The sequence below is a fragment of the Lotus japonicus genome, chromosome 1 (assembly GCF_012489685.1).
Source record: "Lotus japonicus ecotype B-129 chromosome 1, LjGifu_v1.2".
In the NCBI taxonomy this organism is placed as follows: domain Eukaryota; kingdom Viridiplantae; phylum Streptophyta; class Magnoliopsida; order Fabales; family Fabaceae; genus Lotus; species Lotus japonicus.
The window spans coordinates 92,651,834-92,670,857 of NC_080041.1; the positions used below are offsets into that span (position 1 = coordinate 92,651,834).

At 38.4% G+C, this 19,024-nt stretch overlaps 2 protein-coding genes across 3 annotated transcripts; one reads left to right on the plus strand and one right to left on the minus strand.

Annotated features, from left to right (window-relative positions):
- Positions 1–4,808: 4,808 nt before the first annotated feature.
- Positions 4,809–6,350, minus strand: LOC130712223 (uncharacterized). Its single transcript, XM_057562066.1, has 4 exons — positions 6,319–6,350; positions 6,092–6,224; positions 5,469–6,010; positions 4,809–5,352 (listed from the first exon to the last, which is right to left on the minus strand). Exons 1-4 carry the CDS (start codon positions 6,348–6,350, stop codon positions 4,809–4,811), a joined length of 1,251 nt encoding a protein of 416 aa, XP_057418049.1.
- A 5,477-nt stretch (positions 6,351–11,827) lies between these two features.
- On the plus strand, positions 11,828–18,105 carry LOC130727850 (probable nucleoredoxin 2). Of its 2 annotated transcripts, XM_057579112.1 has the most exons (4): positions 11,828–11,981; positions 12,090–12,268; positions 15,724–16,227; positions 17,208–18,105. In XM_057579112.1, the coding sequence occupies exons 2-4, from the start codon at positions 12,125–12,127 to the stop codon at positions 17,856–17,858; spliced, it is 1,299 nt and encodes a 432-aa protein (XP_057435095.1). In that variant the 5' UTR covers positions 11,828–11,981; positions 12,090–12,124; the 3' UTR covers positions 17,859–18,105. The 2 variants fall into 2 exon arrangements, with proteins under 2 accessions (XP_057435095.1, XP_057435093.1); XM_057579110.1 differs by having other exon boundaries at positions 11,857–12,268.
- The last annotated feature ends 919 nt before the right edge of the window (positions 18,106–19,024 follow it).

Below are 19,024 nucleotides of genomic sequence, written 5' to 3' on the forward strand. Positions count from 1 at the left end.
ACCTCTAGGGTATTAACTGCATCATGTTTTTGACTAGTTGTCAGCTTGAGTGTCCATGTTTGTTCCTTATCTTTTATGCTTTATTGTAATAATCTTCGAGATTTGCTCTCGCATGTTGTATATAAGTGTAGTTTTTAACAATTTTTTTATGTTTTATTCTATGCATCTTTCACAAAAAAAAACTATCAATGTTTTAGTTTGATTGAATTAATTTCAACCCAATGACATCATTATTTGAAGATTACTTGTTAATTACCTTTGGTTTATTTTTTATGCACAATTAATTACTACTTGTGTTTTGTGTGCATGGATGAACTAATTAAAGTATTAATAAAATGGGGTATACAATTTTTTTCTATAATAAAGATTCGTTAACATTTTTATGTGTAAACACCTAAATATAAGAAGAGGGTAGAAAAAAATAATAAATATGATACATAATATAATAGAAAAAAATAGAAATTAAAAGACTGTAAATATGTATGATTATTATTATTAGTGTACACGAATGAATTGACTTTTTAATGTTATATTTCACTTTAAAAAAGATGTTTATCCATGTCCCTAAAAACTTTTAGATGACACTATCAAATAGCGATTGTTGTTTTTGTTTATTATATTATGACACCTACAATTGTTTGTTTTTGTTTATTTTTCTTAATATTGAATATATATATATATATATATATAATTATCCATTAATCCTTACACAGAAGTTTAACATTTTAGGATAATTAGTTTGTGATCATATGCCTTTATGATTTAAGTGGTCGAGTTGGACCTTTGCAGCCCTTAATTATTCTAATAAATTTATAATGTGCTAAATTCAATTTTTTATTAGAACAATTGATGAAAATAATAATGGAACTTTAGATCACCTAGTGTTAAAACAACAACGTAAGTCACACAGTTCGGTCAATTGAGCCTACTTATGTGGTTATAGTGTAGTTATAACTCATTTTCATTCAATGTGTTATGAAGTACTTACATTTAGGGTTAGAAACCTTATCTATTTGTATGACACTACTAACTCTAGTATTATAAGATAAAACTATAAGATAAGATAGAATCTTATCTAAGCTCATAAGATAAAGTCTTATCTAAATATATAAGATAAGATAGAGTCCCTCTAAACCCATATTACAATCCCCTTAAATCAAATTCAAATAACTGATAAGATAATGAGTCAATCCCAACACCTAGTCACAGAGATTCAAGGTTTTGGATAAAGCTGGAATATAATGGTTGTTGTGTTGAAAAGTTTCATATTGAGTAGGTATATAATCAAGATAATTCTGATATAAAATAAGATAATTGTGATCTCTTAAATTAGCTTTTGGGGTTAGGTCTCCTAAAGTTTGATAATTGTTATTTTTTTTCGTGTGAGATAATTGTGATCTCTTAAATTAGCTTTTGGGGTTAGGTCTCCTAAAGTTTGATAATTGTTTCCTTTACCACTTTCCTCTATCCCATTTCCCTCAATATATAATACTACTAGCATTGCTTGATTGTTAAAGGGAATTGTTATTCAGACCCCCCCCAGCTATTCAGACCCAATGGAAAACCGGAAATCCGAAAATGCCCCTTTCGAACGCACCCTTGTAGTGTGTGTCTATCGCACATACCCATGGAGCGACGTAGACACACCTTGAACATGCGTTGCCAGCGCACGTTCAAGGTGCGATTAAGTAGTGTCCGAGTTGATGTCTCAGTGTCTGACTATACATAGGAAAGACACATATACGCACTTAGTTAACTGCGTTAGGCGCGCAGTTACAAAGTGCGTAATATGCGTCGCTCTTTGGAAAGGCGTTACCATCGCACACTGAAAGTGCGTTGGTCACGCAGTCTTAAAGGGCGAGATTATGCAGAAACTTGACATAAACAAACAGAAACAGATACTTTAACACAACAGAAACAGAAACTTCAACAGAAACATAAATGTTACATTATAATCTATCATTGATACATTACAGCTAATATGAAAATTTGCAAATGGACTACTACAACATCACGAAACTAATCTTCAGCGAGGTTTATGATTCCATCGATCTTATGTATGTCTACATTTGCCTTTCGATAGAGTTCGTTGAATAGGGTCATGCGATCCAAGTATGGTAGCTGCTGTAAGATCAAGTTTTGATCTAGTAGTACAACTCTATGTTTTGATGATTACAAGTTAACCTTTTGATATGAACAATTGTGGTACTCTAACGTGTTTTTTCTGAGTGTGCTATTTACAGACTCTGACCTCAACTCAATCTCACACAAATCAGAAGCACTGTGTATAAAGGGTAACCCAAGCAACGCTTTCGCATTCACCATGTTCAGTATGAACAGTGGAAAAGCTTCAGAAGTTCTGAAGCTATACAAACTCTGATGTGGACTCAGTCGCTAGAAGCTCTGAAGATCCAGAAGTTCTGATAACCAAGAAACACTGAAGGTTCAGATGTTTTGATGGTGTAGAAGACTCTGAAGATCCAGAAGCTGAATAGTGGAAACTCTGAAGTCCAGAAGCAAGAAACTCTGAAGGCCATGTTCTTCCCTCTGAGTTCAGAATCAGAAGATACAATGGTCAGAGGATCTGTGCTTTCCCTCTGACTCTGATCAACCGGCTTCACAAGTTCCAATATGAAGTATTCCCCTGATCAGAAGTCTCCTAGGTTAAAAGGTCAAGTCGCTATCCAAGTACAAAAGCAAGTGTACCTTCCTGACGACCTACCTAACGTTCTCAGCCACAGCAGAAGCTGGATTTTCCAGAACTGCCCTCCAACGGTAGCATTTCCCATGCAACGCTCAACCCTAATCCTTGGAGTATATATATAGAGGCTGAAGATTGAAAGAAGTGGCAAGAAGAAAGAAATACACACGCGCAAGACATATTCAAAATATTCTAAGCTTTCTTTCATCTGAAATTCATTGAGTTTACAATTAGCTTTTTAGAAGCAAATCTCTTGTAAACAATTCTTTGATAAACAGTTTGTTTAGTTCCTTTAGGAGATCAAGGTTGATCGGATCCTAGAGAAGACTAAGAGAGTGAATCTTAGTGTGAGCTAAGTCAGTGTAATTGTTAGTCACTTGTAGGTTTCAAGTGCAGTTGTAACTCTTACCTGATTAGTGGATTGCCTTCATTCTAAGAAGGAAGAAATCACCTTAACGGGTGGACTGGAGTAGCTTGAGTGATTTATCAAGTGAACTAGGATAAAATCCTTGTGTGCTTTTCTATCTCTTATATTTAGCACTTAAGTTCTCGAAAGATTTGCCAAAATCTTTAAGGTGGAAGTTTTGTACTGAAAACGTTATTCAAACCCCCCCTTTCTACCGTTTTTCATACCTTCAGCTGCCAACCACGAGCTTCAACAGTACAATGATACATCCATTGTGGATTAACCGTTGGCAAAGGAAAGTTACTTTAAATAAGCACCTACAAAATGATCAATTATATTGTTAAGCATCTCATAAAGTTCATGTAATGTAAGGTAAATTTATACTAAATGTAATATTGATCAGTACCTTCACCCAGTGGTTGTTGTTGACAAGGAGTAAACATATAATCTGGTGCTCTGACAGATGTAGCACTGGACCAGTGAGAGGGAAGTAGGTGGCGCCCCCTCGATTCGACAAGGTCACGAACACAATCTGGTACATCGTAGCAACAATGTGGCCCATATCCGGCACGCATAACCACTTCTCCTTCATTGCAAACTCATTTGGAGCAAGATGCAAGGCTTGTAGTACTTTTTCGTAATGTATGTTGGTGGCATACATACCATGATAAACACCTTGTCGTAATCTAAGCTCCTTTATCATGTCTTGTCGAACTTGACGCCAATTCGGTTCTCCCTTACCCATCAAGGAAGCAATGCATCTATATTCATAATTCCCATCATCTTCAACATTCTGAATGTCAATGACATATTCACGGAGGAATTCGGGCACTTCATGGATGTAGGTGGCCGAGTAAACTTTGCCTTTCGGGTGCTGTGGCGGGAGTTTAGCTGAGTTGCTTGCAATCTTTTTGCTTCTCTTCTTAGGTGCAGATTGCTTCAAATGAATGCTCTTCCGTTTTGCCGACCGGGTCTTACGCCCCTTGCCTTGTGGATCTGATGAGTTGCTAGCTTGCTTTGACCCAGCTATTGCATCAGCATTCTCCCAAGATGAAGGAATGCGTCTGGTAGAACCCTTAGGTTCATTGGGCCAACCCCTTGTAGGCAACTTGTTTGGAGGATAACACATAGAAGTCTGATCCGGGTATGCAATCTCCCGAAGCCTCTCTTCGATAGGTTGTCTTCTCGGAACATTAGCTTCTTCAAACATCTTTGCAATGACGTCTAACTCTATCGCAATGCTCAATCCCAAAACAGGTTGGGATTCATCAAGTGCAGATGTTGATGTAAGCCTCATCCAATGTTGGTCCACTGCCGTCAATGGAATAGTGGCCATCCTACCAATCTGACATGAACAAGGCAGGCCGTGTGTCCTCCTCATAGTGCAGCCGCATTTTCCAACGCGCGCTTTCTCCTTTGCGATCAACATGAGCGCATATCTTGAGACTACACCACGCAGGTTGTCGTACAACTTCTCCTTAAATGTGTGCTCTCTGATGAAGATACTTGCCTGAAAAGCAGCATTAATCTGTGTATGCTCGAGCAGTATGCACCTATGTATAGCTGCTCAAGCCGCACACATGTCACTCTTGCTATCTTTGATGCACGCTTTCAGTTTTGCGTGTGCACCTTCAACCTTGGGCAAAGGTATAACATTAACATTAGTACATGCTTAATGAATGTAGCATACTTAATGAAATGTCAGTGTCTAAGAATGTATCTGTTTGTAGTTGTGTTACCCATGTGCATATATCGGTCAATCGCATACTTCACAAACTTGTGCTTAAACGGCAACCAAGTTTCCTTAATGTAATGCATGAGATCAGAGTGCTCCCCAACAAGTGAACGTAAGAAGTCCATGCTCGCATTAAAATCCTCCGCTGACTCGGCATACATGACTCTATTCCATGCGTCCCCGACATCATCCCACATCTCCTTGTCTTCGATAGGGAGCTTGCACTTTGCCTTCACACACTTAGCAATATGGAATTGGCATAGCAAGTGAGCTGATGTAGGGAATGTGGCTGTAACTGCGTTCATCAAAGCAGTGTCTTTGTCAGTAACCATGACTTTAGGCATGTCCTTCTCCCTAAGTTGCAACCCCCTTAGTTTTTTAAGTTCCCATGTAACTTCAAGTTCACGCTCATTGCACATGTAGCCAAAACCGATGGTGTATGTGAATCCAACTGATGTCATACCAACCATCTCCAGCAATGGTATCTTATACTTGTTGGTCTTGTATGTACTATCAGCAAGACAACAGTAGGAAATTGGTTGAACAGTTGGATGGAAACTGGATGGGCCCAGAATAAGGACCGGATCACCGTGGAACCCTCTTCAGTTCTGGACCAGTGCGTGTACTTGTCTTCCTCCAACAACATCATCAAGTGCTGCATCTCTGACAATTGTCCCCTCTTGGCCCTAATGTGTGTCATCCGCTCATTGTACACTTGCCTTATGGTAGTCAGATTCTGAGGGTTGACATCCTTCAATGCCAGCAACATGTTACCTGGCTTGACTTTATTGTCAACCATTTTACCCACCATATCCTTTTCTTGACTTGTAAGGTAACCGGCATAGGCATGGCCAACCAGAGTCTCGGCTGGCGCATGCTTGTGGTCTCCACATACTACAGTCAACCTCCACAAACCATCTTCTGATGTGTATCTCGCCTTGAGCATGAACGGACAATCACATTTCTTGGTTCCTGTCCCCTTCCGCATCAACACCGGCTTGTACGGTTTGTACTTGCCGCTCATCTCGCACACCAAAATAGCCAATTGTCTGCCTTTACTCCCACGACCCTTGCTTCCACAATCAGACCTTCTAATAATGATCACAAAGTCTAGTTGCTTTCCTACATTCTTAGCCCAATCCAAAAGCTCATCCTGAGTAGCAAAAACCTAAAGAATATTAACACATATACGCATCACATATAAATTCAACTTATTTGACATAAACTCACTCATTGGTTATGAAAATACCCTGTCTGTGGTAAATTGTTCTGTGTAGTCCGCTGCAATTGGCACATCATGTCGATCTTCTACATTGGCTAATTGCATTTTTTCCACCCTTTCTTGTGGCATGTCCACTTCATATGACTTAGGGTGACTCATTCTGAAATGCAAAACGAAAATTGCAAATTGTTTACTGTTTCTGTTACAGGCCAGAACTGTATAAATCGCACTTATAAAGCGCGTCACAAACGCACTTTATAAGTGCGACAGAGACGTGGTTTAACATTGCGACGGGATAATAATAACAGAAAAACGCACTCTCAGAGTGCGACATTAACGCACACAAAGAATACGGTGCTAACGCTTATTAAAAGTGCGATAAATCTAGATCGGGATTAGTGCAGTACCTTCACAGACGACGACAGCAACGAGGGAGGAGAAGTCGGGTGAGGATGACGGCGGCGACAGCGGCGTTGGTGATGGTGTTGGGTGAGGACGACGGCGGCGGTGGCTGGGTGGTGGACGCGGTGGCCGGCAACAATGTGAGTGTGGAAGTTGAGAGTGGGTTTGGTAGTTGAAGAAGAAAGATAGTGGTGAGAGGGGGGTGAGAGGGGTTTGAAGAAAGCATTAGGAAGAAGGTGAAGATGGAATGAGAGGTGTTTTTCAAATTTTCTCTTTTCATTGAGGGTATTTTTTACATTTTCCATATTTTTGGGGGTCTAAATAGTTATGGGGGGTCTGAATAACAATTCTCATTGTTAAATTGTGAGTCGACTATTAGTGTGTTGTGCAGGATAAACGGAAAAACATTACTCCACACTGCAAACATCTACCCTCAACAAAGCAGAGGAGTACCGGTACCTCAGTGTGATGTGTGCTTGCTTATTAATAGACTCCTTAATTTGCTGCCCACTGTTTGAATCGTCTTCTTGAGCTAGCTATATATATATATATATAATTGAAGGATAGCTCTAAACATCATCTTGTCTTTTTCCTAGTTGATCCAGCTACTGCCCCAACTGCAAGCTAAGTGATCTCCTATTTAATTTAGATTATTTTAGTAAATACTCAAATATATAATCAAACATGATTTGCATTTCAAAAAAAAAAGCAAGATTTGAAGTATGTATAATCAAGCACAATGAAAAGAAAATATTATCAAATCACACGTATGTATGTGCATCTATACATTTAGAAAAGAGAGAAATATAGAAGAGAGTACTAGAAAAAAGAGAAGAAAAGTAGAGAAAAAAAAAAGTGAGAAATAAAGTAAATTTAAGGTCATTTGATAAGATGGAGAGAAAAGAAAGAAAAAAAGATAAGATGGAGAGAAAAGAAATGAAGTATTAAAAATGTTAATTTTTGGGTTAAAAATAATTATTCCCAATATAAGAATGTTTCTGACAATCATATTGTTTCCGCCAGTCGAGTGAAAAAATCAACTCATTTCTTCTTAAATTGGAGAGACTACTTCAGATGATGGGGTTCCCGACTCATTGGGTCTCTCTTATTATGGGTTGTGTCTCTACGGTGCGTTTTTCAGTTATGTTAAATGGCCAACCTTGTTTTGAATTCGCTCTTTGTCGTGGCCTCAGGCAGGGAGATCCTCTCTCGCCATACCTGTTCATTCTTTGTAGGGAGGTCTTGTCTGCCATGTTGAGACGTGCAATTGAGGGTTCTGTTATTCATGAGATTTGTATTACTTTTACGGCTCTAGTGGTGTCTCATTTATTTTTTGTTGATGATAGTGTGATTTATGCTAGAGCAACTGTTCAGGAGGCTTTACGTATTCAGGAAAATTTGCGGGTATATGAGCAGGCTTCGGGTTAGATGATAAATCTTGATGAATCCCAACTCTCTTGAGCCGAAATGTGCCTAGTACCAGAATTGATGAGCTTGTACAACTTTTGGCTTTTAAGACAGTAGAGAGTTTTGACAGATACTTGGGTCTTCCTACTGTGGTGGGGAGGTCAAAATCCCAGGAGTTTAACTTTGTCAAGGAAGAATCTGTAAGAAGTTTAAGGGGTGGAAGGATAAGACCTTGTCTAGTGCGGGGAGGGAGGTCCTAATTAGATATGTGGCGTAGGAAATTCCATCATACGTTATGTCTTGCTACGCTCTCCCTTATGGTGTGTGTTCACATATTGAGGCCATGATTAGTAATTTTTGTGTGTGGAAAGGTGATGTGGATAAGAGGAAGATGCATTGGCTCCGATGGGAGAAATTGGTCATGCCAAAGACAGTAGGAGGTTTGGGCTTTCGTGTGTTTCATGCGTTCAACCAATCTCTATTGGCAAAGAACTGGTGGCAGTTTTACAATAGCCCTGATTTGTTGGTGAGCAGGATTTTTAAGGTTGTGTACTACCAGCGTGGTACAATTTTGGATGCTTGGTTGGGTTATCGGCCAAGCTACGCTTGGGCTAGTATTTATCACACATGGATTGCTTTACGGGGTGGTGGGTTGTGTACTGTCGGCGTGGTACAATTTTGGATGCTCGGTTGGGTTATCGCCCAAGCTACGCTTGGGCTAGTATTTATCAAACAGGGATGACTTTACAGGGTGGTGGGCTATGGCGTATTGGGGATGGAAGATCTGTTAGTGTGTGGAGGGATCCTTGGTTACCGGGGGGTTATGAGCCGCTCCTCTCTGATCATGAATCGATTGTGCCTAATGTTGAAAAAGTGGCTGATCTTATAGATGAGGATTCACACATGTGGCAGAGTGACTTCATTGATTTTTACTTTCATCCTACTGTGGCAGCAAAAATTTGTGTTATTCCTCTTCCAGCAGTAACGTGTGGTGACAGGTTTATTTGGGGACAGAGTAGCGATGGAGGGTATAATGCCAGGTCTGGATATGAATTTTTAATGCGTGAACAGGTGCATGCGAGTGCAGGAACTTTTACTGCAGGTTCATTGGGAGAGAAGTTTTGGAAGTCGTTGTGGGGAAGCAACTGCCGTCCAAGAGCATAGAATTTCCTATGGCGTGCTAGTTGCAATGTGCTTCATGTGCGGATTAGGTTGGTCGATAAGGGGATAGAGATTGACCCCATGTTCCCTGTGTGCGAATTGGCGCCTGACTCTGCTATTCATTCACTGCTTCTATGCCCCTTTGCCCAGGCGGTGTGGTTTGCTTATCCTTTTGGTTTGAGGATTGCAGGATCTCAAGTAGGTACGATAGGCCAATTCTTGGAGGAAGTGGTGTTTGTAGCTGATGCTGGGGTGCTATTATGTGTGGCTTCTATCATGGAGGCTTTGTGGGGATGTAGGAATAAGGTGGTTTTCGATGGGGGTCAGGCGAAGGTGGATGATGTGTTGCACCGTGTGGCATGGTTGATGGAGGCACCTCCGGAGGAGCTAGTGGCTTCCTCCTCAGCTATCCTCCCGACGCGCTGGCTTTTGTCCAATGGGTGATGTTATTAAAATCAATTTTGACACATCCTTCTTAGGTTCTCTTCGCGCTGGTTGGGGATTGGTGGGAAGGAACACAATAGGTGAGCTTATGGCAGCGACAACATCCTCTTTGGAGCAGAGTACCTCTCTAGTGGTGGCAGAGGACCAAGCCTTCCGCTGGGCGGTGACAGCTAGAGACAGATTGCTATAAGCTTTATGACCTATGGAATAATGGTTGTGGTGATGTAAGTTATGTGGGTGTAATTTTTTGTGATTGTCGTGTTATTTCCTATTGTTTTCGTTATTTTCATTTTTCGTTTGTTAGGAGCACTAGTAATATGACCGCCGATTATATGGCGAATTTGGCATACTCTGAACCTGAACGTGTTTGGGTGGAAGTGGAGCCACATGGCTTAGGCAATATCTTGTATTCAGATTTCCATTGCTAATAAAATACAAGGTTGATGTCCAAAAAAAGATTGGAGAGACTATAAAAAGTTATGGGCCCCACTAAAATTATTTATTTATTCGCACCCTAAGACTTCACCAAACATTTAATAGTGATTACTCAACTTCTCTCCTAATCTTTACGATATATCTTTTCTAATTTTTCTCATAATAAACATAGTGTTAATGTAAAGAGAAACAATGTAAAAAGAAAAGGAATTAGAAGAGAGAAAAAAAGCAGAATGCACTATAATTTATATTGTGAATGATTGACTTTAGTAAAAGAAAACTACCCATATTTTTAGTTAATATAGTTTTTAATAGACCTCTAATTCTAATTAAATAAGGAAATAAGTAAACAAATTAAATATAAAAAATAATCTAAATTGCCTTAATCAGTGGCGGACCTATGTTATTAAGGGGGTTCAGATGAACCCCCTAAAAAAATTGCACTTACCCTTTTATATCATTTTTTTAAACCCCTGAAAATTTAAATTATACTAGTAGACCAAGTTTTGCACCTATTTACACCAAAGACCCACACCCACTCACTCCTCTCACTCAATCACTTTGTCTCTCTTTCTCTCGTGTACGAAGTACCCGAAGTCCCTCCCAGGCTCCCACCCAACTACCCAAGCACCCGCCAAGCAACCAAACCAGTCCACCGCGCCTCCCTCCTCATACTCGCCTGTCACGCCACACCTCCCACCCTCCTCGTCCGTCGATCTTCACGACTTAATTATCGTTTTGGTGAGATTAATACTCAATTGCTCATTTCTTTGGCTTCTTTGGATCCACCTAATTTGCTCTCTGCTTTTGATAAGACAAAGATGTTGGAATTTACAAGTTTTTATCCAAATGAGTTCACTCCGTTTAATTTAGTGATGTTTGGTGATGCACTAGATTGTTACATCATCCATATGCGTATGAATGATGAATTTGTCTCTTTGAAAAGACTCCAACAACTTTCAGAGATGTTTGTTGAAAAAGGAAGACATGTTGTTTATCCACAAGTTTTTCTTCTTTTGAAATTGGCACTGATTTTGCCTGTTGCAATAATAACTGTAGAAAGAGGTTTCTCTACGATGAATATTGTGAAGAATAGACTTCGTAACCGAATTGGAGATACATGGTTGAACGATTGTTTAGTTATTCACATTGAGAGTGATGTATTTAATAACACTGACTTTGAGTTTATTGTTCAACGATTTCAGAATATGAAATAACGTAGAGGACAACTATGACTTGTATAATTTCTGATGTATAAACATATTAAAGTCGTTTTTAATTGTATTTTTACTGATGTGTTCATTTGAAAAATTTGAACCCTTGACCCTGGTCCTGGATCCGCCACTGGCCTTAATCGCTATAATTCTGATTGCTATATTATGAGATACTATATGCATGTCCCCGTAAGATAACTCAAATGGTAGAAGTTAGAAAATATATGAGTTGGGTAAGATGAGGTCTAGAGATCGATTTCAAGCGGGTTGAAAAAAAAATACATATGCATTAAATGTGATTGTGATTTGTAAATAACTCCTAAGTTGTAAAGATAAAGCCCAAACAGCCCCTAACTTTACCCAAACTTTATTTTGCAAATTTTAATTCAATCAAAATATTAGTGTGAATATATGGAAGTTGGTTCACATCTATTGGGTTGGGAAGAGACATGATATGGACTTGCTGCATATTACGGCAAAGTCATAGCTATCAAAGCTTTGGCAGAAAGAAGGGGCATGGAGGTTATAAAAGTAAAAGAAAGGAAAATTAAAGTTGTGTCCAGGTGTCGAAAACTGAGCTTTGCCGTATCAGGCACAATCAATTTTATTCAAATTTCGGAAAAAAGTCTTTTCTGACAGCACGGTATGACTGCTACCAGCAATAACACTCCATCTGGTGAATCACAGCCATACACGTAGTCTACAAGAATGAGATCGTGGCAATAGTCATGGAATGCTGATGCACCATGATTCTCCATGTGCGTGCGGCGTAGGGTGGTAAAACCTTGGGGGGTGTGAACTAGTGCTACGTGTGAAGGTGTTGATGTCTGATTTGAGGATGTGGAAAGAATATGGTTCGTTTCTAACTTGAAATGAATACTAGTGTCGGGGGTAACTGTGATATTGATATGATATGATATCAGACTCTTCTTCTTCTACTCTCTTCTTCTTCTTGTGTTTAGGTGGTGCTTGAGAAACAGAAATTAGAGAAAGAGTGATGAGGATGGAGATGAAGGATGGAACTGAAGCTCTCGTGAATAACAACGGTCACTGTGAGGAAGAACAAGTTTCAAGCTTGAAGTTATCTCATCTGCTTGCATCTAAAGATCGTGATTTTCTGCTTGCTCCATCTGGGGCTCAGGTTCTCTTTCTTTTTCACTCTCTATTCATCATCACTCTTTTTCCCATCTCTCTCTTGTTTTGTCAGAGTCAATCTGACATCCATGGGGTGGTAATAATTATAATTATAGTAGCTGAAAACAATCGTACGCTCAGAAACTTCTATAGTATTAGTATATCATTTTAGTTCCATGGTTTTGTCTGAGAGGATGGTCACTGGTCAGTTCACTTCACATCTATTATTTTGATCTTGAGATGATTTTATTTGTCTGAACATGTTCTAAAATCTTAGCTCCAAGTTTAATTTGTGTTTAATAGCAGGGAAACAACAAGTGCTTCCTAGGAAATTTAATAAAAATACTTGAGAAAACAATAATTTCTCTACTAATATAAGATTATTTTCACAAATCATTTAGTTTGTTTAAGACTCCTCTATCATTTGGAATTGGAACTAGCTAAAACAACTTCTCCTATGCTTTTCATATATAGTTTGTAGTAGATATAGTTGCAATCCCAAATTAGAAGAGGATTGAAAAGCTAGCTAGCTCTAGGAGAGCCTCTAATCCCTCTATGGCATCAATCTTCTGCCGAATAGTATTCAGTTCTAGGGTTTAAAAAGAGGACTTATTTAAAAGATTCAACTCCTCAATTTGAAAAAGCTAGCTCTGGTTTTGATCTCTAGTGAGTTGATTCAAACTCCCATATGAAACTTATTATTTATATTTTATGCTTTAATATCTGAATCAGATAGGTAAAAATCGTTTCTATCTATTTAATTTGTATATGAATCTCTAACATCAGGTAAGAACCCAAATTTGTCGGAGTTGTTTCTCCACCCAAAAAATTGAGGCAGCTAGCGAAGTAGGGGTATATTTAAAATATGAGAGTGTTAGAAGTCCCACATTGGCTAGAGATAGAGCATAGATAGCCTTTATAAGGGTAGTGCAAATCTCAACTCTTGAGCTAGCTTTTGTGGTTGAGTATAGGCCTCCAAATTTCTAATATGGTATCAGAGCCTATCCTAGATCCAGTTGTTGTTTGTTGTGGAGACCTCCCATTATTGGGCCACCCGTTGTTGTTGATCCCACGTTCCAGGTTGTTCAGTCCTGAACGTGAGGGGGTGTGTTAGAAGTCCCACATTGGCTAGAGATAGAGCATAGATAGCCTTTATAAGGGTAGTGCAAACCTCAACTCTTGAGCTAGCTTTTGTGGTTGAGTATAGACCTCCCAATTTTTAATAGAGAGAAAGTTTGTTTGTGCTGTTAATGGGGATTCTCGTACGTCTACTATTCCGCTCTTCAGTTATAAGCTAGAAACCTCATATAATTGATGTAGAAAGGGAATTTATTACCCAGCATTTTGTGAAATATAGTAGCGTTGAAAGCAATTTTGCTTACTTAGGTGGGGTTTTCTAAATAACTCATGATAAAGTTTGGATTAGATAATTTATCATCCAATCACATTGAAGATAAGTGAGTTGGAATTTCTATATTTTATTTATTAATTTATTTCTAGCTCATTTATCTCTAATGTGATTGGATGATGGATTATTTAACCCAAACTTTGTCATTTGTCATTTAAACAACCCCTTTTAAGTGAACAATGAATTGAAGATGCGAATGGTGAAAAAATCTTCTTGTTTGCTATCATAAGCGTGTTAAGATCACACATTAATTAGAGATGAGTTCAAAATAGTTCATATAAATATATAATAATACAATCCTTACCTCAAATCTAACTCTTTGAAATAGGGTTAGACTTAATTTAAATTTAAGATATATATCACTCATAGATGACTAATCCTACAAATATTATGCTTCAAATGTCTTGTCTTTGTTAATGTATTTCCTACATTGAGAAATATGAACAAATTAGTGCATTTAAGATGTCACTTACAGATAGATGTCTAATCTTATAAATATTATGCTCCAAATGTGATGTGTCTCTGTTAATGTCCTATATTGACTAAACTCTAGTCTCTAGAGATACCACCAAATTGTGCAATTATTATCTCTAACCTAGCTTTAATTTGGTTTTGAGTTAAACCTCCCAATTGGTAAGAATTAGTTAGATATCGATCAAAAGATGCAAGCATTCACAAGCTTACACATGCCTAATGTTCGCAGTCCTTTTCGATGTGCAGCTGTCACGGAGGACCAAGCACACTTAGCAAAGGCCAAGTGTCACCTAAACCATTTCCGTATACCCTACTAGTCCTCGAATTTACGCTTTAAGTTGTACACGTGCCCTTTATCCCCTCAAAACGGTGGGCCCTTGCGGTGGCCCGTCCCTTTCATGATTTGGATTAGGCTTGATTCTCTTCTGTTCTTATAGTACCTCTACTTTTAGATCATTGTGAACACCGTTGTCGGTGTAATTCAAGCCGTTCAAGCTCTCCAAGCATTTTCCAATTCATCAAAGAGTCTTTAACGTACACGTATACCTTCTTTTCCAACAATTCTGCGTGATCCCATTGCTAGGGTAGTGGTCCTACATATATAATTTTATTTGCTCCCCAAATCCAATGAACGATGATCAATATTATTTTTGTGATATTCATGCCTACACAATTTTCGTGACATTCATCCGACACATATTAGTGGCGATTTTTATGGTGCTAGATAAAAATCGTCTTTAACATATATGTCGCATAGATGGCTAAGAAATTAATATGTTAGAGAATTTTTTCCAATTGTGCAACTTCATGAGTTTACACCAAGATTCTCAGGAAATTGACTAGCAATGTACACAATTGGCTACTAGACTATAATGGGAGGTTTTGGTCCCGACCGAGAGATATTATGATGACCCAAACAACTTTGGTCCAATCCAATGAGAGATACGGGAGCAGCAAGTTAGTTAACCATTGAGAGTGGTATCCAAATGCATCCCCTTTTTACCACATTAGTAGGCTATGATGGGCCAAACTTTTGGCCCAGCCCAAAGAGAAACTCACGAGCAACAAGTTAGCTAACCGTTGAGATTGGTCTCCAAATACATCTTTTTTACCACATTATTTTCCATGATTTCCTCCACCTCCATAATCTAATCACATAATTATCTTCACTCACATAATTGTAATCACACAATTCTCTCCTCCACATTAATCACCATTCAAGAGGCCCTTGATGTATAAGGGAGCCCTTCAAACTTGTTAATTAGATGTGTTCATCTGAATTCTTAAAGCAGAGTAATATGTTGCACTAGTCGAGCTCTGTTCTCTGTTATATTCTCTGTTATATTGTAGTAGCATATTAAAAAGTAAAATAAGCTACTATAATTGTTAGTTAAAAATTAAGTATTGAAGTTTTGAAGATTTACTTTACTCTTTGACTCTATCCCTTTAGATAAATGAAATCACATTTCTCATATACGGACTATAATTTACCTTGAAAAAATGTTGTAAAATTGAACATTGTTATGTTCTATTGCCAATTTGCTAAGATGGTGTAAATAATGTTGTTGTGGGTATTGCAGGTGAAAGTTTCTGATCTTGAAGGGAAAATAGTGGGTTTCCTATTCGCTGCAAACTGGTACCCACCATGCCGTGGATTCATCCAATTACTCGCTGGTGTCTACGAGGACCTGAAATCCAGCGTCCCTCATTTCGAGATCGTGTACGTGTCCTCTGATGAAGACATGGATGCCTTTAACAGCTTCTATGAAACCATGCCGTGGCTTGCGATTCCGTTCTCAGATTTGGAAACGAAGAAAGCATTGACCAGAAAGTATGATGTGGAGGGGATTCCATGCTTGATCATGTTGCAACCAGCTAAAGATCACGTTAAGGAGGACGACGCAACGCTTCGCAATGGTGTTGAGCTTGTTCATCGTTATGGGACGCAAGCTTATCCGTTTAGCAAGGAGAGGGTTGAGCAGTTGCTGGAGGAAGAGAAAGAGAAGCGTGAAAATCAGACTCTCACTAGTTTGCTGGCGAATCAACATAGAGACTATGTTTTGAGTCACGCGGGGCGAAATCAGGTACTTCGTTCCAATATCTTGAATCTTGATCTAGCTTGCATGCTACTGTTTTCCACGTTTTGTTGATAATTAATTAATTAAGGAGGTCCGAAATTAAGTAATGAGGTCACTCGTGCACTAGTCAATAATTTAGAATGTTAGGAGTAGGGATGGTAACGGGTATAATTGCGCACCAGTTTTACAATTATCAAACCCAAACTCAAATCTCAGAACCCAAACCTAAATTCTTATGGGCGATAAAATGAAATTCATGTCCAAACTCATTGGATTTCGGATTTACCCGAAACTCAAACCCAAACCCATTCCTTTCGTGAAATAGCAACCCGATTTAAAACCTACTTTCATTAAAAAAAAGTGAAATTCATAGAAAGAAAAAAAAAACAAATATTATTTATCATCCTCATCCATCACCAAAGTGAGACAACAATAGTTTAGAATTTACTTTCTCAAACATATAAAAGTACAATTAATTGTCAAAGAACAAAGTTTATAAATATATACATGTATGAGAATTATTTTGTAATTATATGTTTTGGGTATCTTTGGGTTCGGGTTTGGGCGGGTATGAGCACGGATTTAACTAATACCAAACCCTAACCCATAAACTGCTACAGTAACGGGCAAAACTCAAACCCAAACCCAAATCCAGTCAACTTGGGATTTGTTCGTCAAATCGGATCGGGTTCGGGCGGGTACCCATGAGTTTGGGCAAAATTGTCATCCCTGGTTGGTTAGGAGGCTCTATTCTTATAAATTAATCACTATAATGAGTTGATTGTGGGCGAAAAAAACTCATTGATAAAAATTGTTATGGCTTAATGTGCTGACAATAAAGTAAAATATTAGTCTCACGGATAGTCTCACAATAAATATCATGTTTTTAAAGATAAACCCAACGTATTTAAGCATTGTTTCAATTATATATTGTGAGTATTTTTATAATCTTAATTTTATTATTCTATTATTACATTTGTGGACAGGTACCTGTTGCATCTCTAGTGGGTAAAACAATTGGGCTCTACTTCTCGGCCGGATGGTGCGTCCCATGCTCAAAGTTCGCACCCAAATTGATTTCCGCATATCACAAAATCAAACAAACACTAGCTGAAAAAGCATCATCAGAAGAAGAAGACTTTGAAATCGTGCTAGTTTCTCACGACCGTGACCAATCCACTTTCAACTCCTACTACAGCACCATGCCATGGTTAGCATTACCCTTCGGAGACCCCGAGATTAAGAACCTTGCTAGGCACTTCGATGTGCAAGGGATACCTTGTTTGGTAATTCTAGGCCCTGATGGCAAAACAATGACAATACATGGAAGGAGCTTGATAAATTTGTACAAGGAAAATGCGTACCCTTTCACTCGTGCTAAAGTGGAGCAGCTTGAGAAACAGCTTGAGGAAGAGGCGAAGGACCTTCCAACGTTGGTGTTTCATGAGGGGCACCGCCATGATTTGAATTTGGTGTCGGATGGGAATGGGGGTGGGCCTTTTATCTGCTGTGTTTGTGATGAGCAAGGTTCTAGCTGGGCTTACCAGTGTCTTCAATGTGGCTATGAGGTGCACCCAAAGTGTGTCACAACTGTGCACCGTGACAACAATGTCTTGGTGGGCAGGGTAGGTAATTAACTGATGATCATAGGAATTAACTTCCTATACTACTTATGACCTGCAGCATGATGTGTTAGTGCCAAAGGCAAAACTTTGCTTTCGTCTATATATCCTGATCTGAGCAGGGATTGAAATTCTCTGTAGAATCAATTAGATTATTACATATCTTTATGGGTGGCATTCTACTTGTTGCTGTTACTATTATATGACTGAGAAATAGAGCGTGAGAAAAGGGAAAGGGAATGAAGAAATTACTTGGGTGCTCTCCAATATTCTTAAGAATGGAAATTTGATAAACCTATTAAATTTGTTTGTTCAATAATAAACCTATTAACCAAGAAATAAGGTTTGCATGTTTAGAATTGAAATTTGATATTTTTTGTAGTTGTCTTTTTTGTTTTTAGAATATTAGTCAAAAAGGGCAAGAGCCCAATAAACAAGATTGGAGGTCCATCAACAACAATATCATGGTGCTTTAAAAAAAACATTAAAGCACATGTAACCTCCACTTTCATTTTAAGGATTCGAATCTGACACCCCTACATAAGTTAGTATAACTTCGTGCTAGTTAACCTAACTGCTTGATGATACAATAACATGGCTATTGACATAACTCAATAATTGCCACAATATTGAAAACAAAAAATCACTAAATTTGTATCTCGTGATCCATCATATCATATCATGTGTAAAATAGTATTAGAGAGGTGCTATATCCTTTGAAACAATGCTAAACCTTATCATTCGAAGTGTCAACAAGTCAAAAAGTTGACACTAATTAAAATTTTAAAGAGAGTGTTAGTAGTCAAATGTTAGGAAAAAAATCGTTTGTGAGATGCATTTGCTCTCACCATTAAGAGGATATATCATTTTTCATGGCATAGAGTTAGCTAAATTATAGATATGATCTCATTATATTTCTTCATCCACATTTTCATACAAAAAAAGATGTGAACAGTTCCCCTTTCCATCATAAACATAGAAAATTAAGTTCTCATATGTGTTTTTCATCAATAACATATCCTCCAATCCATCCCCTTTTGACCTCAATAGAACATAGGATAAAAAGCCCATGCTCCGGATAAAAGCCCATGCTCCGGATAGAAGCCCATGCTTCTAGTTCACCTCACTGAACCCAATTAAAACACCGTCGTTTCATCACTCCCATAGATCAGTTTCTTCTT

Coding starts and splice junctions, on each gene's coding strand:
- LOC130712223 (XM_057562066.1), bottom strand. CDS start 6,350: ATGTTAAACCACGTCTCTGTCGCACTTATAAA. Junction 6,225..6,318: donor GTCTCTGTCGCACTTATAAA/GTGCGTTTGTGA, acceptor TTTGCATTTCAG/AATGAGTCACCCTAAGTCAT. Junction 5,353..5,468: donor ATGTTGTTGGAGGAAGACAA/GTACACGCACTG, acceptor TCTTGCTGATAG/TACATACAAGACCAACAAGT.
- LOC130727850 (XM_057579112.1), top strand. CDS start 12,125: ATGAGGATGGAGATGAAGGATGGAACTGAAGCTCTCGTGAATAACAAC. Junction 12,269..15,723: donor TTGCTCCATCTGGGGCTCAG/GTTCTCTTTCTT, acceptor TGGGTATTGCAG/GTGAAAGTTTCTGATCTTGA. Junction 16,228..17,207: donor GTCACGCGGGGCGAAATCAG/GTACTTCGTTCC, acceptor ATTTGTGGACAG/GTACCTGTTGCATCTCTAGT.